At 41.7% G+C, this 22,905-nt stretch overlaps 1 protein-coding gene across 1 annotated transcript in view; it reads left to right on the top strand.

Annotated features, from left to right (window-relative positions):
* Positions 1 to 22,905, top strand: part of CRPPA (CDP-L-ribitol pyrophosphorylase A) — a 193,063-nt gene that overhangs the window by 57,148 nt on the left and 113,010 nt on the right. Inside the window, 1 exon segment of the mRNA XM_040431297.1 lies at positions 12,311 to 12,356. Within this exon segment, the coding sequence (XP_040287231.1) occupies positions 12,311 to 12,356 (46 nt within the window).

Here is a 22,905-nt window from a genome sequence, read left to right as displayed (position 1 = left end):
GGTGTTTCTGTAAACGGCCAGAGTCAGGGCAATAAAGATACAGTCTTGTTTGGCTGTTAACCCTTGATTTGTTAGTGGAAAAAAATGGGTTAAAATGAAAAATTAGACAAAAAAATGAAATTCTCAAATTTCCTCCCATTTGCCAATAACTCTTGTGCAACACCTAAAGGGTTAACAACGTATGCAAAATCAGTTTTGAATACCTTGAGGGGTGTAGTTTCTTAGATGGGGTCATTTTTGGGTGGTTTCTATAATGTAAGCCTCGCAAAGTGACTTGAGACCTGAACGGGTCCCTAAAAATTGAGTTTTTGTAAATTCCTGAAAAATTTCAAGATTTGCTCTAAACTTCTAAGCCTTATAACATCCCCAAAAAAATAAAATATCATTCCCAAATCAATTTCTACATGAAGTAGACATATGGGGAATGTAAAGTCATCACAATTTTTGGGGGTATTACTATGTATTACAGAAGTAGAGAAACTGAACTTTGAAATTTGCAAATTTTTTTCCAACTTTTTTGTTAAATTAGGTATTTTTTGGTGCAAAAAAAATAATTATTTTGACTTCATTTTACCAGTGTCATGAAGTACAATATGTGACGAAAAAACAATCTCAGAACGGCCTGGATAAGTCAAAGCGTTTTAAAGTTATCAGCACTTAAAGGGACTCTGGTCAGATTTTCAAAAAATGGCTGGTCCTAAGGTGTTAAAAAGGCTGTGTCCTTAAGGGGTTAAGGTGGCCCCATGAAATTGAGGTGGTGGGGTACAGATGAGATAATATTTGCCTGAAACGAGCAGCTTTGGCCAATCACCCCTATATTCATGACTAAGTTGAATAATTGCATGGAGAGAGGGAGATAAGCGGCTTCTGGAAATATTTGGCAGCTACTTATCAACCGGAAATGAAGAATCGTCATGAATGCCCTAATTTATGTTACGACGCCTACCGATCATACCGAAATTAGATAATTCCAATGATAGTTGTCTGTCCGAAGCTATAAATGGGTCATGTTTCTGATTGGTGGTGGTCCGAGCACTGGGACCCATGCCAGTCATGAGAACAGTCCCAGTCTGATGTATGAAGCGGCAGTCAAGTCTTTACTCTGCCCGAGGTTAGAAGGGGCCCAGTGCTAAACTCCGTCTTTTGTTGACCTATATCCACAGTATTTGTTTCTACTGCCACCACTAGGGGGAGATCGGTGCATAGTAATTTTACAGCTTCCGTTTATTTCAGTGGTAACTGTTTGCATTCCTGTGCACTGAGCTCCCCCTGGTGGTGGCTGCAGGCAGTCAGTTTTATTACGTGCAGCAGAGGACTTCTAACCGTACGCAGGAGCTTTATTTGTTTTATTTTATGACAGTTATCTGGGGTAAATTCAGTGAGAAATGTGCTGTTCAGAGAGAGCGCCATATTTATGAAGCACCTGTCCCTCTTTTTCTTGTACGGAAGTCAGATAAAGTGGGTGAGGCGGATGCAGCTTTTTAAATTTTTATTGAAACATTCCTTCACCTAAGAAAAAAAAAAAATCTATAAGGGGTTAAAGTTGTTATAATTCAAGAAAACCCTTTTAAGATGAATATCGCCCATGCTAAATCAATACAAAATTCTGTCAGCAGGTTTCTATCTATGACACTGGCTGACCTGTTACATGTGCACTTGGCAGCTGAAGGCATCTGTGTTGGCCCCATGTTCCTATGTGCCCGCATTGCTGAGAAAAAGTATGTTTTAATATGTGCAAATGAGCCTCTAGGAGCAACGGGGGCGTTACCATTACACCTAGAGGCTCTGCTCTCTACTCAACTGCCGCACCCTCTGCACTCTTATTGACAGGACCAGGTGTTATGCTGTTTTCACTGCCTGGTCCTGTCAAAGTGTAGAGGGCGCAGCAGTTGCAGAGAGAGCAGAGCCTCTAGGTGTAATGGTAACGCCCCCATTGCTCCTAGAGGCTCATTTGCACATATTAAAACATACTTTTTCTCAGCAATGCGGGCACATAGGAACATGGGAGCAACACAGATGCCTTCAGCTGGTCAACCAGTGTCATAGGTACAAATCTGCTGACAGAATTTTGTAATGATTTACATAAACAAAATGCATGGGTGATGTTCATCTTAAAAGAGTTTTCTTGAAATATAACTTTAACCCCTTATAGATTTTTTTTTCCTTAGGTGAAGGAATGTTTCAATAAAAATTTAAAAAAAGCTTTATATCATAATAGCAGTCACAGATTGCAATAGTGTTAAATTATAGATGTACAGTTGCAAGAAAAAGTATGTGAACCCTTTGAAATGATGTGGATTTCTGTACAAATTGGTCATAAATGTGATCTGATCTTCATCTAAGTCACAACAATAGACAATCACAGTCTGCTTAAACTAATAACACACAAAGAATTAAATGTTACCATGTTTTTATTGAACACACTATGTAAACGTTCACAGTGCAGGTGGAAAAAGTATGTGAACCCTTGGATTTAATAACTGGTTGAACCTCCTTTGGCAGCAATAACTTCCACCAAACGTTTCCTGTAGTTGCAGATCAGACGTGCACAACGGTCAGGAGTAATTCTTCACCATTCCTCTTTACAGAACTGTTTCAGTTCAGCAATATTCTTGGGATGTCTGGTGTGAATCGCTTTCTTGAGGTCATGCCACAGCATCTCAATCGGGTTGAGGTCAGGACTCTGACTGGGCCACTCCAGAAGGTGTATTTTCTTCTGTTTAAGCCATTATGTTGTTGATTTACTTCTATCCTTTGGGTCGTTGTCCTGTTGCAACACCCATCTTCTGTTGAGCTTCAGCTGGTGGACAGATGGCCTTTAGTTCTCCTGCAAAATGTCTTGATAAACTTGGGAATTCATTTATCCTTCGATGATAGCAATCCGTCCAGGCCCTGACGCAGCAAAGCAGCCCCAAACCATGATGCCCCCACCACCATACTTCACAGTTGGGATGAGGTTTTGATGTTGGTGTGCTGTGCCTCTTTTTCTCCAGACATAGTGTTGTGTTTTTCTTCCAAACAACTCAACTTTGGTTTCATCTGTTCACAGAATATTTTGCCAGTACTGCTGTGGTACATCCAGGTGCTCTTGTGCAAACTGTAAACGTGCAGCAATGTTTTTTTTGGACAGCAGTGGCTTCCTCTGTGGTATCCTCCCATGAAATCCATTCTTGTTTAGTGTTTTACATATCGTCGTAGATTCACTAACAGCGATGTTAGCATATGCCAGAGACTTTTGTAAGTCTTTAGCTGACACTCCATGATTCTTCTTCACCTCATTGAGCAGTCTGCGCTGTGCTCTTGCAGTCATCTTTACAGGATGGCCACTCCTAGGGAGAGTAGCAGCAGTGCTGAACTTTCTCCATTTATAGACAATTTGTCTTACCTGGACTGATGAACAGCAAGGCTTTTGGAGATACTTTTATAACCCTTTCCAGCTTTATGCAAGTCAACAATTCTTAATCGTAGGTCTTCTGAGAGCTCTTTTGTGCGAGGCATCATTCACATCAGGCAATGCTTCTTGTGAAAAGCAAACCCAGAACTGGTGTGTGTTTTTTATAGGGCAGGGCAGCTGTAACCAACACCCCCAATCTCATCTCATTGATTGGACTCCAGTTGGCTGACACCTCACTCCAATTAACTCTTGGAGATGTCATTAGTCTAGGGGTTCACATACTTTTCCCACCTGCACTGTGAATGTTTACATGGTGTGTTCAATAAAAACATGGTAACATTTAATTCTTTGTGTGTTATTAGTTTAAGCAGACTGTGATTGTCTATTGTTGTACAATTTCTGTTTTTGGGACAAAAAATGGACATTATCTTCAGATTTGAGGAGAACAGTTAGAATTCTGAAAGTCAAAGAAAAAGAACTGTGCTTTCACTGCACTTACACCTCATGACATACTGTATGTTTCTGTATCTTTAACTCCTTTATGAGGCAACGTAGTCACCTAGCCGTATGAAGGCTTGATTTTTGTGTGACAAGTTGCACTTTCTAATGACACCATTTTCTATTGCATACAATGTAGTGGGAAGAGGGAAAAAGTCCAAATGGGGTGGAATTGGAAAAAAAAATGCAATTCTGGCACAGTTTTATCGGTTTTGTTTTCACAACGTTCCCTATGCGGTAAAACTGACCTGTGCCTTTTATTACGATTACAGCGATACCATATTTGTATCGCTTTTCTTGTGTTTTAATTCTTTAAAAAAAACAAAAAAAAAAACCTTTGGTAAAAAGTATTTTTTTTTCTTTTCATTTTGCCATATTCTGACATTTTTATATTTCTGTCTGTAAATATAAATATCTGTAGTTCTCAGTGATACCATTTTGGAGTGTGTATGACTTTTTGATCACTTTTTATTACATTTTTTGGAGAGGTGAAGTAACGAAAAAACGACAAGTCCGCCATTTCTATATATTTTTTTCCATTACAACATTCACCATGTGGGATAAATACATGTAGAGGGGTGACTTGAATATATATATATATATTAGTCCAGAAAGTGAACGGCACTCCTTTGGATGGTAAAAAATAACTCCTTTATTCACCCGTGCGGTGCAACGTTTCGGCTCAGCACTAGAGCCTTTTTCAAGCAAAGAACACATACATGTGGTGAGTATATAGAGGTAAAACGACACACATCAGGGTCATGTGATCCAATCAAATCAGTGGGTGTTGATATAATTAGCATACAAGACAAAACAGAAAAATTGTGCAAAAAATACAATACATATTGCAAGGTAAAAAAACACGGTCATATACAATAATCGTGATATATACACTCACCTAAAGAATTATTAGGAACACCATACTAATACAGTGTTGGACCCCCTTTTGCCTTCAGAACTGCCTTAATTCTACGTGGCATTGATTCCACAAGGTGCTGATAGCATTCTTTATAAATGTTGGCCCATATTGATAGGATAGCATCTTGCAGTTGATGGAGATTTGAGGGATGCACATCCAGGGCACGAAGCTCCCGTTCCACCACATCCCAAAGATGCTCTATTGGGTTGAGATCTGGTGACTGTGGGGGCCATTTTAGAACAGTGAACTCATTGTCATGTTCAAGAAACCAATTTGAAATGATTCGAGCTTTGTGACATGGTGCATTATCCTGCTGGAAGTAGCCATCAGAGGGTGGGTACATGGTGGTCATGAAGGGATGGACATGGTCAGAAACAATGCTCAGGTAGCCTGTGGCATTTTAACGATGCCCAATTGGCACTAAGGGGCCTAAAGTGTGCCCAGAAAACATACCCCACACCATTACACCACCACTACCAGCCTGCACAGTGGTAACAAGGCATGATGGATACATGTTCTCATTCTGTTTACGCCAAATTCGGACTCTACCATTTGAATGTCTCAACAGAAATCGAGACTCATCAGACCAGGCAACATTTTTCCAGTCTTCAACAGTCCAATTTTGGTGAGCTCGTGCAAATTGTAGCCTCTTTTTTCCTATTTGTAGTGGAGATGAGTGGTACCCGGTGGGGTCTTCTGCTGTTGTAGCCCATCCGCCTCAAGGTTGTGCGTGTTGTGGCTTCACAAATGCTTTGCTGCATACCTCGGTTGTAACGAGTGGTTATTTCAGTCAACGTTGCTCTTCTATCAGCTTGAATCAGTCGGCCCATTCTCCTCTGACCTCTAGCATCCACAAGGCATTTTTGCCCACAGGACTGCCGCATACTGGATGTTTTTCCCTTTTCACACCATTCTTTGTAAACCCTAGAAATGGTTGCGCGTGAAAATCCCAGTAACTGAGCAGATTGTGAAATACTCAGACCGGCCCGTCTGGCACCAACAACCATGCCACGCTCAAAATTGCTTAAATCACCTTTCTTTCCCATTCTGACATTCAGTTTGGAGTTCAGGAGATTGTCTTGACCAGGAGCACACCCCTAAATGCATTGAAGCAACTGCCATGTGATTGGTTGACTAGATAATTGCATTAATTAGAAATAGAACAGGTGTTCCTAATAATTCTTTAGGTGACTGTATATTGCAATAATATTCTTATAATAAAACCTGTGAACTCCTGATGATCGACATCATCTATCAATACTGACCATGATACATGTTGAAACAAAGACAAGTGTAAGGGGAGGAGTCAAAGGGCAGGTAATGCTAGCGTACCCATCGGGTGCGGCACACTATCAGTCCACCATCACGGCGTTGTGTGCCTTCTATTGCGCTTCCTCAGAGGAGCGCCAGTCAGGTGATACACAGGCGGCTGAGTGCGTTATGCGTCAGAAACAACTGCTGGCGCATGCGCATTCCCATTCCACCGTTTCGTTCTCATGCCTGGTGTGTACGATGTTCAGCGCATGCCCAGTGTGCTCCAGGCATACATTCACTATCATGGTTGTTGGCAAGCTGCCCAAACTCCACATATCATTGTTAATACCATACAAAAAAACAGCTCCATGATCGAGTATGATGCCTAAAGGCAGCAGGGACAGTACCCTTCACAGGGCTGTAGCCCTGCCATTTAGGGTAACACCCCAAGGACCACCACAATTCACGTGACTATCGATGGGGGGCTCCCTAAAAATTCTGCGGACATCTATGCACTCGAGAGGGATCTCCTGAGGCCGGTGAACAGATATACAGTCGTGGCCAAAAGTTTTGAGAATTACATAAATATTGGAAATTGGAAAAGTTGCTGCTTAAGTTTTTATAATAGCAATTTGCATATACTCCAGAATGTTATGAAGAGTGATCAGATGAATTGCATACTCCTTCTTTGCCATGAAAATTAACTTAATCCCCAAAAAAACTTTCCACTGCATTTCATTGCTGTCATTAAAGGACCTGCTGAGATCATTTCAGTAATCGTCTTGTTAACTCAGGTGAGAATGTTGACGAGCACAAGGCTGGAGATCATTATGTCAGGCTGATTGGGTTAAAATGGCAGACTTGACATGTTAAAAGGAGGGTGATGCTTGAAATCATTGTTCTTCCATTGTTAACCATGGTGACCTGCAAAGAAACGTGTGCAGCCATCATTGCGTTGCATAAAAATGGCTTCACAGGCAAGGATATTGTGGGTACTAAGATTGCACCTCAATCAACAATTTATAGGATCATCAAGAACTTCAAGGAAAGAGGTTCAATTCTTGTAAAGAAGGCTTCAGGGCGTCCAAGAAAGTCCAGCAAGCGCCAGGATCGTCTCCTAAAGAGGATTCAGCTGCGGGATCGGAGTGCCACCAGTGCAGAGCTTGCTCAGGAATGGCAGCAGGCAGGTGTGAGCGCATCTGCACGCACAGTGAGGCGAAGACTTTTGGAAGATGGCCTGGTGTCAAGAAGAGCAGCAAAGAAGCCACTTCTCTCCAAAAAAAAACATCAGGGACAGATTGATCTTCTGCAGAAAGAATGGTGAATGGACTGCTGAGGACTGGGGCAAAGTCATATTCTCCGATGAAGCCTCTTTCCGATTGTTTGGGGCATCTGGAAAAAGGCTTGTCCGGAGAAGAAAAGGTGAGCGCTACCATCAGTCCTGTGTCATGCCAACAGTAAAGCATCCTGAGACCATTCATGTGTGGGGTTGCTTCTCATCCAAGGGAGTGGGCTCACTCACAATTTTGCCCCAAAACACAGCCATGAATAAAGAATGGCACCAAAACACCCTCCAACAGCAACTTCTTCCAACAATCCAACAACAGTTTGGTGAAGAACAATGCATTTTCCAGCACGATGGAGCACCGTGCCATAAGGCAAAAGTGATAACTAAGGCCTCTTTCACACTTGCGTTGTCCGGATCCGGCGTGTACTCCACTTGCCGGAATTACACGCCGGATCCGGAAAAACGCAAGTGTACTGAAAGCATTTGAAGACGGAACCGTCTTCCAAATGCGTTCAGTGTTACTATGGCACCCAGGACGCTATTAAAGTCCTGGTTGCCATAGTAGGAGCGGGGAGCGGGGGAGCGGTATACTTACAGTCCGTGCGGCTCCCGGGGCGCTCCAGAATGACGTCAGAGCGCCCCATGCGCATGGATGACGTGATCCATGTGATCACATGATCCATGCGCTTGGGGCGCCCCTGACGTCACTCTGGAGCGCCCGGGGAGCCGCACGGACGGTAAGTATGCTGCTCCCCCGCTCCCCGCTACACTTTACCATGGCTGCCAGGACTTTAGCGTCTTGGCAGCCATGGTAACCACTCTGAAAAAGCTAAATGTCGGCTCCGGCAATGCGCCGAAACGACGTTTAGCTTAAGGCCGGATCCGGATCAATGCCTTTCAATGGGCATTAATTCCGGATCCGGCCTTGCGGCAAGTGTTCCGGATTTTTGGCCGGAGCAAAAAGCGCAGCATGCTGCGGTATTTTCTCCGGCCAAAAAACGTTCCGTACCGGAACTGAAGACATCCTGATGCATCCTGAACGGATTTCTCTCCATTCAGAATGCATTAGGATAATCCTGATCAGGATTCTTCCGGCATAGAGCCCCGACGACGGAACTCTATGCCGGAAGACAAGAACGCAAGTGTGAAAGAGCCCTATGTGGCTCGGGGACCAAAACGTTGACATTTTGGGTCCATGGCCTGGAAACTCCCCAGATCTTAATCCCATTGAGAACTTGTGGTGAATCCTCAAGAGGCGGGTGGACAAACAAAAACCCACTAATTCTGACAAACTCCAAGAAGTGATTATGACAGAATGGGTTGCTATCAGTCAGGATTGGCCCAGAAGTTGATTGAGAGCATGCCCAGTCGGATTGTAGAGGTCCTGAAAAAGAAGGGCCAACACTACAAATACTGACTCTTTGCATAAATGTCATGTAATTGTCGATAAAAGCCTTTGAGACGTATGAAGTGCGTGTAATTATATTTCACTACATCACAGAAACAACTGAAACAAAGATCTAAAAGCAGTTTAGCAGCAAACTTTGTGAAAACTAATATTTGTGTCATTCTCAAAACTTTTGGCCACGACTGTATATTCACACAGGGCAGTTAAAAAAATATACAAATCGAACCACCAGGGCTAATTATAATTTACCCTATGGCACTCCACAGGAAAGGTAGTATACACTTTATAAAGCATTACATTAAATGTGCCAAATTCCCGACGGATATGCCTGCACCTCGACCTTATTGTCCATCCCTTCTTTCTTCATATTGTGTAAGTGATCTACAAAAAAAGATTTTTGTTACAATTCTCCAAATCCACACACCTGAGAACACGATGCACGCCCCAGGTCAGAGAAGGCAAACAACCCTTTACGTAATATCCCCTAAAATTGTATTCCACGTTCAATCCATTGGGCGTAAGACTGCCCAGCCTGTGTGTCCATAGTAACTCCCTGCGTTTTAACAACTTAGAGTTATCACCACCACGTCTGGGTAGCGGTATGTGGTCCAAAATCCAACACTTCACATCATTCTCCTTATGTCCGGCCTGAGTGAAATGTTTAGACACAGGCAGGTCGAGACGCTGTTTTCTGATTCTGTACCGGTGATTATTGAGACGAGTTTTCAACTCCACATAAAGTAAATTACATGGGCAGGACAGCACGTATATAACAACATAATGTGATAGGATATACCTGTACTAGGATGTGTAAATTTCTTCCCGGTCAACGTAGTCTGTCTACTGATCCTCTTGGAACCAATGTCCGCCCTGACCAACTGGTCAGTATAAATATAAAATAAACTTACCTTTAAAAGTATGCGGTGCGCTTATGAGCTCCCCCTAGTGGTGGCTGTGAGCATTCAGAAGATTGTAGTGTAATGCTAAGTCTATGCAGAGCATTTCAACCTCTGTATTAGAAGTACTGAGCCCTGGGCGCTATAGAGATATATCATGAAGCTAAAGAGCAGAGAATTTTGGACCCAAAAATGTCATGGCTGCCAAAAATGCACAGCGCCAAGTCCATGAGTACAGTATAGTATGGCTCTGTGCGTTGGGTGTGTCCGTGTTTGCTCCCGTTTTCTCATGTGGGGTGATGGCAGATGGCACCTCAAGCTGGAGCATGCCACTCAGCGTGCTTCTCCTGCCAGGTTCACACTTGCCAGGCTGCCATTTCCATTGTGTCGTCACTGTGACTCACATCCACACAGACTAGTGACAGACCAGGATGCTCCGGCCTCACGCCTCCTGCAGGAGATTATGGCTTATCAGTCGAGATCTAGTTAAAAAAAAAAGTGCCGTATTATTTGTGTGTATTTTGTCCTTGTGTTTTTTTCCACAGCTGACGGTTTGTTACAGTTGTATCTAGTCTAGGTAGCACAATGTGAGGCTTTTCAGTCTGGATTCTGCACTGATACATTTTACCTGTAGTGATACATTGTAACCGCCTGTCAGCACTGGACAGGGATTTGTGTTACTCTAAATGCAGATGTAACAGACCCTCAGCTGTGAGAAGTATTAGCCGTGTAAAGGTATGTGCTTGTGGATAGAGTTTTATCTTCGCTGGCATATCTGTTTGTTGCAAAAAGTGCACAGAGGGAAGACATTGAGGTCCATCGGATCCCGCATATGCCTTTGCCCAGTATTTTACAGTTGAGTTAGGCCTCTTGCCCACGAACGTCCGAAATGCACGGGCACCGACCGTGGGCCAGCCGCATGTGGGTCGCGACCCCATTTCCACGATCCGTCCGTTCCGCAAAAAGATAGGACAAGTTTTATCTTTTTGCTGAACGGAACCCCACGAAAGCACTCCGTAGTGCCTCCTTTCCGTGGTTCCTTCCGTTCTGACCCATTCAAGTGAATGATGCGGAATGCACACGGCCGGTGTCCCGTGTATTACGGACCCGCCGTATGCAATACGGCCACGGGAGACAAGAAGCCTTAGTGAAGGCAAAAGCCTGTTCTTAAAGGGCTTCTGTCATCAGAAACATGGACCTGAAACCGTCCCATGAGCCCTTGACAGCCGAGGATCGTGGTCTTTGTCCCATCAGCCTCCGTTCCCACATTCCAGAAAAAAAAATGCACTTTTGTAATATGCAAATGAGCCTCTAGGTGCAATCAGGACGGTGCTGTTGCACCCCGCTGCTCCCAGAGTCTCTGCTCACTCCTCACCGCTAAGACTGACAGGCCAGGCGGTGAAAACATATTCACTCTTGACCCTGAAGTCTTGCAGGAGCACATTCGGCACATACGCAGTAAAGGTATGGAGACCGCCGGGCAGTCTCCATCCCTTTGCTGCTGCGCATGTGCAGAATGCACTCAGGGACAGGCGTGAATATGTTTTCGCTGCCTGGCCTGTGAGTCTTAGCGGTGGGGGCACAGCATAAAGAGGATTGTAGCGAAGCATCTGGGAGCTTCGAGGTGCAAAGACACCGCCCTCGTTGCTCCTAGAGGCTCATTTCCATTTTACAAAAGTGCAGTTTTCTCAGGAATGCAGGAATGGAGGCTGATGCCACCAAAGCCATGTTCTTCAGCTGTCAGGGTCCCATATCTCAGGTGAGACGGTTTTAGATCCGTGTTTTTGATGACAGAAGTCCTTTAAATTGGTTGGTTTGGTAAAATCGAAAATAGGGTATATGGCGGTCTTAATCAAAGAGCTGTTATATGGCGGTCCTAATCAAAGAGCTGATGGCAGGAATAGTAGAGGGGCCGCTACAAAACAAGAACCCCTCCCACCGATGAGGTATATGTAGGGAAATCTTTACAATCATGTTCTTCTATTACCCCAGGACGACGACGACTCTTTTTTTCTTCTTTTTTTGCAAGAGAATAATCAAATTCTGATAACTAGATATCCGATGATTCTTTCCAAGCAGGTGAGGCCATAAGACATGCTTCCGAGCCTACAGTTGTATCCATCATTCCAAATTGTGAGCAGGATGCTGGAGAACCGCAGAGGCAGGTCTGAGGCCCAGGAGAGGCCTCAGGCTGCACCGAGTACAGCAGCATGCAGCATGTCACAGGCGGAAAGCAAACCCCAGGGAAGGGACCAGATGATTCGTGGGCAGTAGCCTTTCATTATATGAGAAATATTGTGGAGGAGATTCAGGAGATTCTGGGTTATCATCCAGTGCATTCTGGATTGTTGCTAGGCAACAGCCCAGACAAATGACACTTGATATTGTTTTAGTCAGGATTCATATGGTTTTCTTTTAAGGTTTCCGTACATTTGAATGAAGGCATCTGCCCCTCTGGCGCTGCTCCTCAATTGAAAATTTTTGGAACTGAAAAATTGAACCGCGTCGCCCCATTGTTTAGGTATTTTATGAGACAACAGATGTAAAAAAATTATTGGTTAAAGGTGCTGACAATGGCAAGTGCTGCTGTGGGGCAATAGTGACCCGAATCCTTCCTGTCCCCTGTAATTAACGCTGTTCATTTCTGCTCCAGGTGACCTATAAACGAGATTTATATGCAGCGGAATCAATCATTAAGGGTAAGTGTTGTCTTGGAACCCTTCAGATGATGTATCAATGATACATTGTACCGTATATCATGCCCATGAGAAAATGCTGTGTAGAAAGGGGTTAATATTATTGATGGTATATTATTGCATATAGAGGGGAGTATTATAGCAGTTATATTCTTGTACATAGAAGCAGTATTATAGTAGTTATATTCTTGTACATAGGAGCAGTATTATAGTAGTTATATTCTTGTACATACAGTAGGAGACAGTATTATAGTAGTTATATTCTTGTACATAGGAGCAGTATTATAGTAGTTATATTCTTGTACATAGGAGCAGTATTATAGTAGTTATATTCTTGTACATAGGAGGTAGTATTATAGTAGTTATATTCTTGTACATAGGAGGCAGTATTATAGTAGTTATATTCTTGTACATACAGTAGGAGCAGTATTATAGTAGTTATATTCTTGTACATAGGAGCAGTATTATAGTAGTTATATTCTTGTACATACAGTAGGAGCAGTATTATAGTAGTTATATTCTTGTACATAGGAGCAGTATTATAGTAGTTATATTCTTGTACATAGGAGCAGTATTATAGTAGTTATATTCTTGTACATAGGAGGCAGTATTATAGTAGTTATACTCTTGTACATATGAGGCAGTATTATAGTAGTTATATTCTTGTACATAGGAGCAGTATTATAGTAGTTATATTCTTGTACATAGGAGCAGTATTATAGTAGTTATATTCTTCTATATAGGAGCAGTATTATAGTAGTTATATTCTTGTACATAGGAGCAGTATTATAGTAGTTATATTCTTGTACATAGGAGCAGTATTATAGTAGTTATATTCTTGTACATAGGAGCAGTATTATAGTAGTTATATTCTTGTACATAGGAGCAGTATTATAGCAGTTATATTCTTGTACATAGGAGCAGTATTATAGTAGTTATATTCTTGTACATAGGAGCAGTATTATAGTAGTTATATTCTTGTACATAGGAGGCAGTATTATAGTAGTTATATTCTTGTACATAGGAGGCAGTATTATAGTAGTTATATTCCTGTACATAGGAGCAGTATTATAGTAGTTATATTCTTGTACATAGGAGGCAGTATTATAGTAGTTATATTCTTGTACATAGGAGCAGTATTATAGTAGTTATATTCTTGTACATATGAGCAGTATTATAGTAGTTATATTCTTGTACATAGGAGTAGTATTATAGTAGTTATATTCTTCTATATAGGAGCAGTATTATCGTAGTTATATTCTTGTACATAGAAGCAGTATAATAGTAGTTATATTCTTGTACATAGGAGGCAGTATTATAGTAGTTATATTTTTGTACATAGGAGGCAGTATTATAGTAGTTATATTCTTGTACATAGGAGCAGTATTATAGTAGTTATATTCCTGTACATAGGAGCAGTATTATAGTAGTTATATTCTTGTACATAGGAGGCAGTATTATAGTAGTTATATTCTTGTACATAGGAGGCAGTATTATAGTAGTTATATTCCTGTACATAGAAGCAGTATTATAGGAGTTATATTCTTGTACATAGGAGGCAGTACTATAGTAGTTATATTCTTGTACATAGGAGCAGTATTATAGTAGTTATATTCCTGTACATAGGAGCAGTATTATAGTAGTTATATTCTTGTACATAGGAGGCAGTATTATAGTAGTTATATTCTTCTATATAGGAGCAGTATTATAGTAGTTATATTCTTGTACATAGGAGCAGTATTATAGTAGTTATATTCTTCTATATAGGAGCAGTATTATAGTAGTTATATTCTTGTACACAGGAGCAGTATTATAGTAGTTATATTCTTGTACATAGGAGGCAGTATTATAGTAGTTATATTCTTGTACATAGGAGGCAGTATTATAGTAGTTATATTCTTGTACATAGGAGCAGTATTATAGTAGTTATATTCTTGTACATAGGTGCAGTATTATAGTAGTTATATTCTTGTACATAGGAGCAGTATTATAGTAGTTATATTATTGTACATAGGAGGCTGTATTATAGTAGTTATATTCTTGTACATAGGAGCAGTATTATAGTAGTTATATTCTTGTTCACAGGAGCAGTATTATAGTAGTTATATTCTTGTACATAGGAGCAGTATTATAGTAGTTATATTCATGTACATAGGAGCAGTATTATAGTAGTTATATTCTTGTACATAGGAGCAGTAATATAGTAGTTATATTCTTGTACATAGGAGCAGTATTATAGTAGTTATATTCTTGTACATAGGAGCAGTATTATAGTAGTTATATTCTTGTACATAGGAGCAGTATTATAGTAGTTATATTCTTGTACACAGAAGCAGTATTATAGTAGTTATATTCTTGTATATAGGAGCAGTATTATAGTAGTTATATTCTTGTACATAGGAGCAGTATTATAGTAATTATATTCTTGTACATAGGAGCAGTATTATAGTAGTTATATTCTTGTACATAGGAGCAGTATTATAGTAGTTATATTCTTGTACATAGGAGACAGTATTATAGTAGTTATAGTATTGTACATAGGGGCAGTAATATAGTAGTTATATTATTGTACATAGGGGCAGTATTATAGTAGTTATATTATTGTACATAGGGGCAGTATTATAGTAGTTATATTCTTGTACATAGGAGCAGTATTATAGTAGTTATATTATTGTACATAGGGGCAGTATTATAGTAGTTATATTCTTGTACATAGGAGCAGTATTATAGTAGTTATATTCTTGTACATAGGAGCAGTATTATAGTAGTTATATTCTTGTACATAGGAGCAGTATTATAGTAGTTATATTCTTGTACATAGGAGCAGTATTATAGTAGTTATATTCTTATACATAGGAGCAGTATTATAGTAGTTATATTATTGAACATAGGAGCAGTATTATAGTAGTTATATTCTTGTACATAGGAGCAGTATTATAGTAGTTATATTCTTGTACATAGGAGCAGTATTATAGTAGTTATATTCTTGTACATAGGAGCAGTATTATAGTAGTTATATTCTTGTACATAGATGACAGTATTATAGTAGTTATATTCTTGTACATAGGAGCAGTATTATAGTAGTTATATTCTTATACATAGGAGCAGTATTATAGTAGTTATATTATTGAACATAGGAGCAGTATTATAGTAGTTATATTCCTGTACATAGGAGCAGTATTATAGTAGTTATATTCCTGTACATAGGAGGCTGTATTATAGTAGTTATATTCTTGTACATAGGAGCAGTATTATAGTAGTTGTATTCTTGTACATAGGAGCAGTATTATAGTAGTTATATTCTTGTACATAGGAGCAGTATTATAGTAGTTATATTCTTGTACATAGGAGCAGTATTATAGTAGTTATATTCTTGTACATAGGAGCAGTATTATAGTAGTTATATTCTTGTACATAGGAGCAGTATTATAGTAGTTATATTCTTGTACATAGGGGCAGTATTATAGTAGTTATATTATTGTACATAGGGGCAGTAATATACAGTAGTATAGTATTGTTAGCTATGCAAATTGCTTAGAAAGATGGAAGTTGGAGCTAAAAGGACATTCTGAACAAAAATTTGTGTATTAATGCTTTTGCTTAATAAAATGTGTTTATCATATAGATGGATTTTTTTATTACATGGTAATGTATCGGTAAATGTTCTATAATAATATATGTAATATGAATGTTTATTACACTGTCTGTGACCTTCACCCGAATCCTTACTACAACATGGTTTTTAGCCTCTAATGAAGTAATCCTCACACACATCTGCTCTGCCTTTTTGGACAAGTCTGTTTTTTGCAGTCGCTTACTTTTGATTAATGCTCCCGCTGTTTTATTCCAGCCGCTCTAGTTTTATTTTTACCATTTTTTCCTCTTTGCTTTTCTTCTTCCTTTCTTTGATTCTTCTTTTCTTCTTGCCGCTTCAGGCCTCTCTAGTCGTTGGTCTCCAGCGGTTCGGTCTTGACCTGGATTCAGTGCTGCTAATCCGTGACCTGGAATGTCAGGTCCTTGGGCTGCTTCCTTTTTGCTTTCACACTTTGACAAGCTTTTGTTTTATTTGTGTTATTTACAGGATTTCTGATTATTTTTTTTATTTTTTTTCAAGCCCCTGTTGTCATTTTTTTTCAGTAGCTGCGAGGCGGCATCTGGAGGGGACGTACTTCTATTGCTTTTACATTTCTATGTTTTTTTTTTATTTCTGCTTTGATAGTTCCTTTGCCGAAAGGAGGAAATTATTGTACTTTGATATTTCATTTTTGCCTGTAACTCCTAAGTAGAGGATCAATGACTGATTCCGGCTTTTTCTTTATTTTTATTCTAGTCATTGACATTTGTCAGCTTTTCCCGTTTTGTCTTCTTTTACATTAACTTTTTGAGTTCAAGTAGCATGCAGAGTGTTTTGCTTGGGGGCCAGGGGTGGTGGTGGTGGGGGGCACCAACTTAAGTTTTGCTTTTTATTACGCAGACAATGTTGAGTCAGTTTGCCTTTACTTTGATATATACTTTTGTTTTACCAATTTTCTATCGTCTTGTTCTCCAGTCAAAATTCTGCTGTTTCATCATATTTTGTCATCCAGCAACATCCAGAGCTGAATGCATAATTCTGCCACTATCCTCCAGGCTAGGCTGAACCCTCTTATTTTGGCAGGATCGACCATTTGATGTTTATGGGGGGCCTCCTGTCTACCCCCAAGTGGCAGATGTCTGGAGATGGGGGCTGGGAGGGAATAAAGGTCAGGTGTGTTGGATATCAGTATGCAGGATCCATTTGGCAGCAGCTTTCAACCCTCTTTTATTTGTAGGACATGTATGCTCAGCCGAGCCAAGTATGCACGTGTATGGGGGATGGGGAGTGACAGCTGCCTGAAGCATTTGGCTGTCATCTTATGTGATTGGCCTGCTTAACGGCATTGCAGCTCAGCCCTATTCATTTTAATGTCCTATACAATCCATGAACAGGTGTGGTGCTGTTTTGGGGAAGAAAGCAGCCATGTTATTCCATTTCTTCACAGCCCCTTTAAGCTAGTCAGACATGTAACCTCCGCAGATCGCAGGCAGGTCTCCGCTGTACTGACTTGGTTATCATTCTTGAGCTCTTGACTGCAGGAACCAGTGTTTCCCAAGCTTTCTCCTTCCCTCCTACTACTCCTGGAGGGCCAATGTTCCTCTTGCTCAGCCTCTTCAGCAGGAATTCCTCACACGTCACCTCCCCAAAACAAGCAGCTGTGGTTCTTGAGGTACAGGGGAGACTCCCCTCCAGGATATTCTCCTTCTTCCTTCACTTAGCATCGAAACGTGTATGTCAGTTCGTTCGAATGCTTTGCAAAACCCCTCTCCCAGGGAACTCTGGTTTGCAGTGACTTTTTGTGGTGGCTGTATATATCTGTATGCAGTAACCTCCTGAGCTCCCTCTAGTGGTGGCTGTATATATCTGTATGCAGTAATCTCCTGAGCTCCCTCTAGTGGTGGCTGTATATATCTGTATGTAGTAATCCCCTGAGCGCTCTCTAGTGGTGGCTGTATATATCTGTATGTAGTAATCTCCTGAGCTCCCTCTGGTGGTGGCTGTATATATCTGTATGTAGTAATCCCCTGAGCGCTCTCTAGTGGTGGCTGTATATATCTGCATGTAGTAATCTCCTGAGCTCCCTCTAGAGGTAACTGTATATATCTGTAAGTAGTAATCTCCTGAGCGCTCTCTAGTGGTGGCTGTATATATCTGTATGTAGTAATCACCTGAGCTCCCTCTAGTGGTAGCTGTATATATCTGTATGCAGTAATCTCCTGAGCTCCCTCTAGTGGTGGCTGTATATATCTGTATGTAGTAATCCCCTGAGCGCTCTCTAGTGGTGGCTGTATATATCTGTATGTAGTAATCTCCTGAGCTCCCTCTGGTGGTGGCTGTATATATCTGTATGTAGTAATCCCCTGAGCGCTCTCTAGTGGTGGCTGTATATATCTGCATGTAGTAATCTCCTGAGCTCCCTCTAGAGGTAACTGTATATATCTGTAAGTAGTAATCTCCTGAGCGCTCTCTAGTGGTGGCTGTATATATCTGTATGTAGTAATCACCTGAGCTCCCTCTAGTGGTGGCTGTATATATCTGTATGTAGTAATCCCCTGAGCGCTCTCTAGTGGTGGCTGTATATATCTGTATGTAGTAATCTCCTGAGCTCCCTCTAGTGGTGGCTGTGTATATCTGTATGCAATAATCTGAGATTCCTCTAGTGGTGGTTGAATATATCTGTATGCAGTAATCTCCTGAGCTCCCTCTAGTGGTGGCTGTATATATCTGTATGTATTAATCCCCTGAGCTCCCTCTAGTGGTGGCTGTATATATCTGTATGTAGTAATCGCCTGAGCTCCCTCTAGTGGTGGCTGTATATATCTGTATGTAGTAATCTTCTGAGCTCCCTCTAGTGGTGGCTGTATATATCTGTATGTAGTAATCTCCTGAGCTCCCTCTAGTGGTGGCTGTATATATCTGTATGCAGTAATCTCCTGAGCTCCCTCTAGTGGTGGCTGTATATATCTGTATGTATTAATCCCCTGAGCTCCCTCTAGTGGTGGCTGTATATATCTGTATGCAGTAATCTCCTGAGCTCCCTCTAGTGGTGGCTGTATATATCTGTATGTATTAATCCCCTGAGCTCCCTCTAGTGGTGGCTGTATATATCTGTATGCAGTAATCCCCTGAGCTCCCTCTAGTGGTGGCTGTATATATCTGTATGTAGTAATCTTCTGAGCTCCCTCTAGTGGTGGCTGTATATATCTGTACGCAGTAATCTCCTGAGCTCCCTCTAGTGGTGGCTGTATATATCTGTATGCAGTAATCTCCCGAGCTCCCTCTAGTGGTGGCTGTATATATCTGCATGCAGTAATCTCCCGAGCTTCCTCTAGTGGTGGCTGTATATATCTGCATGCAGTAATCTCCTGAGCTCCCTCTAGTGGTGGCTGTATATATCTGTATGTAGTAATCCCCTGAGCTCTCTCTAGCGGTGGCTGTATATATCTGTATGTATTAATCCCCTGAGCTCCCTATAGTGGTGGCTGTATATATCTGTATGTAGTAATCTCCTGAGCTCCCTCTAGCGGTGGCTGTATATATCTGTAAGTAGTAATCCCCTGAGCTCCCTCTAGTGGTGGCTGTATATATCTGTATGCAGTATCCTTCTGAGCTCCCTCTAGTGGTGGCTGTATATATCTGCATTTAGTAATCTCCTGGGCTCCCTCTAGTGGTGGTTGTATTTATCTGTATTCAGTAATCTGCTGAGCTCCCTCTAGTGGTGGCTGTATATATCTGTATGTAGTAATCTTCTGGGCTCCCTCTTGTGGTGGCTGTATATATCTGTATGCAGTAATCTCCTGGGCTCCCTTTAGTGGTGGCTGTATATATCTGTATGCAATAATCTCTTGGGCTCCTCTAGTGGTGGTTTTATTTAACTGTATTCGTTAATCTCCTGAGCTCCCTCTAGTGGTGGCTGTATAAATCTGTATTCAGTAATCTCCTGAGCTCCCTCTAGTGGTAGCTGTATATATCTGCATGTAGTAATCTCCTGAGCTCCCTCTAGTGGTGGCTGTATATATCTGTAAGTAGTAATCTCCTGAGCTCCCTCTAGTGGTGGCTGTATATATCTGTATGCAGTAACCTCCTGAGCTCCCTCTAGTGGTGGCTGTATATATCTGTATGCAGTAATCTCCTGAGCTCCCTCTCGTGGTGGCTGTATATATCTATATGCAGTAATCTCCTGAGCTCCCTCTAGTGGTGGCTGTATATATCTGCATGCAGTAATCTCCTGAGCTCCCTCTAGTGGTGGCTGTATATATCTGTATGCAGTAATCTCCTGAGCTCCCTCTAGTGGTGGCTGTATATATCTGTATGCAGTAACCTCCTGAGCTCCCTCTAGCGTGCAAGCCCTTTTTTGTATTAAAATTCAATTTTTTAGTGAGCAGGAAGGGATGGGGCCTGTGCCAGTTTCTGGCTTAGAAAAATGCATATGTTTGCACAAGCTCCATTTTATGCCAGGCTCACCACTTTTCTAAAAAAAAGTGGGCAGGGTGAAGCCTACATGGCCCTTCAAATGTATTATTACATGAGCCAGAAAACTGGCACAAATTCACAAGAACTCAATGCTGTATCTTAACTGGAGAAGATTTCTGTGTCTGGTGCACGGACCTCCCGAGATACTCCAAAATTATTAAGAGGCGCGCGCCCTATGTATATTTTTTCAGGTCTTACACCAGCTTACTTTTTACTAAGACTGGTTTAAGAAATGCCTGTCTTAATAAATTCCCTCCTGTGTCTACGCAAGGGATATATGTAAGGATATAGATTGTCCTGTACCACCCGATGATAGAGGTGGGGCAAGAGAAGGTGGCCCATGGTGCCAATATTGGGAAATTTTGGTGAGCCCTCAGCGCTGCATCGGCTGTATATACATTTGGTCAGAGCCGACTGGGTGGCGATCGTAGTGGTGGCGATCCAGGCTGATCACGGTGCCCAGGTTGGGGTTGTCTTTTTTCTATTGTCCCTCTTTTTACAGTGTATCCCTATGGGTTAAACTTTTTCTCGAGCTCCTCTTGGTAAGCTTTTCTTTTTTGCACGGGTTGGTACATGTTCCTAGAGGAAGAGTGTGAAGTGTTGAGGAAGTTTGTGTAAGTGCTTGGTGACCTTTCGCGGTGCAGTCAGCGAACAGACATGAGTGACAGCGGAGTCAGAGACGCCCATTGAGCCCAGTTCATTTGTCAGCGCCTCGTCAGCTCCTTCTCATACTTACTTGACTCGCTATGAGCTTGAAAGATGGACATAATTCTATTTTTTTTACCTACAGCAGAGAGCGGGATATAATTGGTAAAGGTATCCAGCTCATATTTGGTTAGCAGATTAAGTATGCCGCGCTCTTTCACGCTGGCTTTAGTTTAACCTCTGAGGTATACAGCACCAAGAACTAGATTTCATCATGTATTAGACATCAGGGTCTTGTCGACGATCTCTCCCGGGAGGCCTCATAGACTGCAGGCGCCGAGCCAACATTGCTTACTGGTGAAATCACCACCACTGCTCATCCTGAGCCTGCTGGTTCATGACATGAATATCTGAAGTGACGCTTACACAGGCCGAAGAGAAAGGCTTGTGGACTATGTAAGTCCTCCCCGTACAATGTATCACCACCGAGAGTGTGGCTATGAATGACTACCACAGTAGTGGCTGGGACTGGAGAAAACCTTGTTTAACTCCTGATTTATCAGGTCATTAATATCTGATCAGTGGGGATTCGACTCCCGGAATCCCTGCCAATGAGCTGTTGGAAGGGAGTATTTCCTGGCCCTGTGATGTCGCGCCCGTCAGTCACATGGCCTTTGTGCAACTAAGGTAGTCCCATTCAAGTGAATGGGATTGAGTTGCACAATGTACGGCGCTGTGCTTGATAGACTATGAGGTGGCAGCAGTGCTCGTTCGGCATCTTCCAATCCTCGACCGTCCAGGGTATGGACGGAGTTACGATCGCTGCTCCAGCCAGTGACTGTCCTCAGCAGTGAATGGGATTGAGATGCACAACGTACGGCGTTGTGCTCCAAATGGCACTTCGCTGCGGAGTCGCACGCTACTTGGGGACACATCACCGTTGAGGCAAATTGCGAGGCCACAAAACACGGATACCAGCTGTGTATATTGCGCATTTTGCGGATCAGCACATCTGTCTGCTAAACGCACAAAAAAAAAGAATATGTTCTATTTTTTTTTTTTGCAGGGATGCGGAATATGGCATACGGATATGGACAGCACATCTTTTGCTGCCCCACTTAAATGTATGGGTTTGGATCCGATCTAAAAAAATGTGGATTGGATGCGGACCGAAAAACATGGTCATGTGAATGGACCCTCAACAGTTTGTTGTGGTTGTGGAACTGAGCACCTTTTTTGCAAGGCATTGTCCAGAAAATAATCTTCCTGTATACAGTATAAGCTGGCTCTAATTTCAGCCCCTTTCAAAATTGTCAGGTTTTACTTTTATTTCAACAGTAACAGCTCTGTGTCCAGACACTGAATCGGTCAGCTCTCTCCCGTAGCGGGAAATCCCAGCACAGTCAGAATCACCATCAAGTAGCTTTGTTATATACCGCCAATCAGTTCAGTCCGAAATATAGTTGTGTTCCGTACAATTGAAAGTCATTCTTTTGAAGCAAGGCTCTACTTGTGTAGTCTAGCCCTCTCTCATAGCAGGAGAATCTAACACAAGGAGAGTCTTTCTCAAGTTGCTTTGGTACATACCGCCAATCATCTTCAGTCCAAGATATATTTCTTAGTACCGTTTCCCCATTGAAAGTCCTATCGATGGAAGCATAGTCCGACTGAATACTTGTGCAGTTCAGCTCTCTCTCCCATAGCAGGAAATCCCAGCACAAGCAGAAGCATCAAGTAGCTTTGGTGCATACAGCAAGGTTTTCAGATGTTCTGGATTATTGGATGTCAAATCAAAGAAGTCTCATTGAATACAGATATATCAAGACACAGCATTTCCAATTACCTCTGTCATCAGCA

Source organism: Bufo bufo, chromosome 5, assembly GCF_905171765.1.
Source record: "Bufo bufo chromosome 5, aBufBuf1.1, whole genome shotgun sequence".
NCBI classification, from domain to species: domain Eukaryota; kingdom Metazoa; phylum Chordata; class Amphibia; order Anura; family Bufonidae; genus Bufo; species Bufo bufo.
Note: the sequence above shows the minus strand (reverse complement) of the source record. Positions and strands in the feature narration are given on the sequence as shown.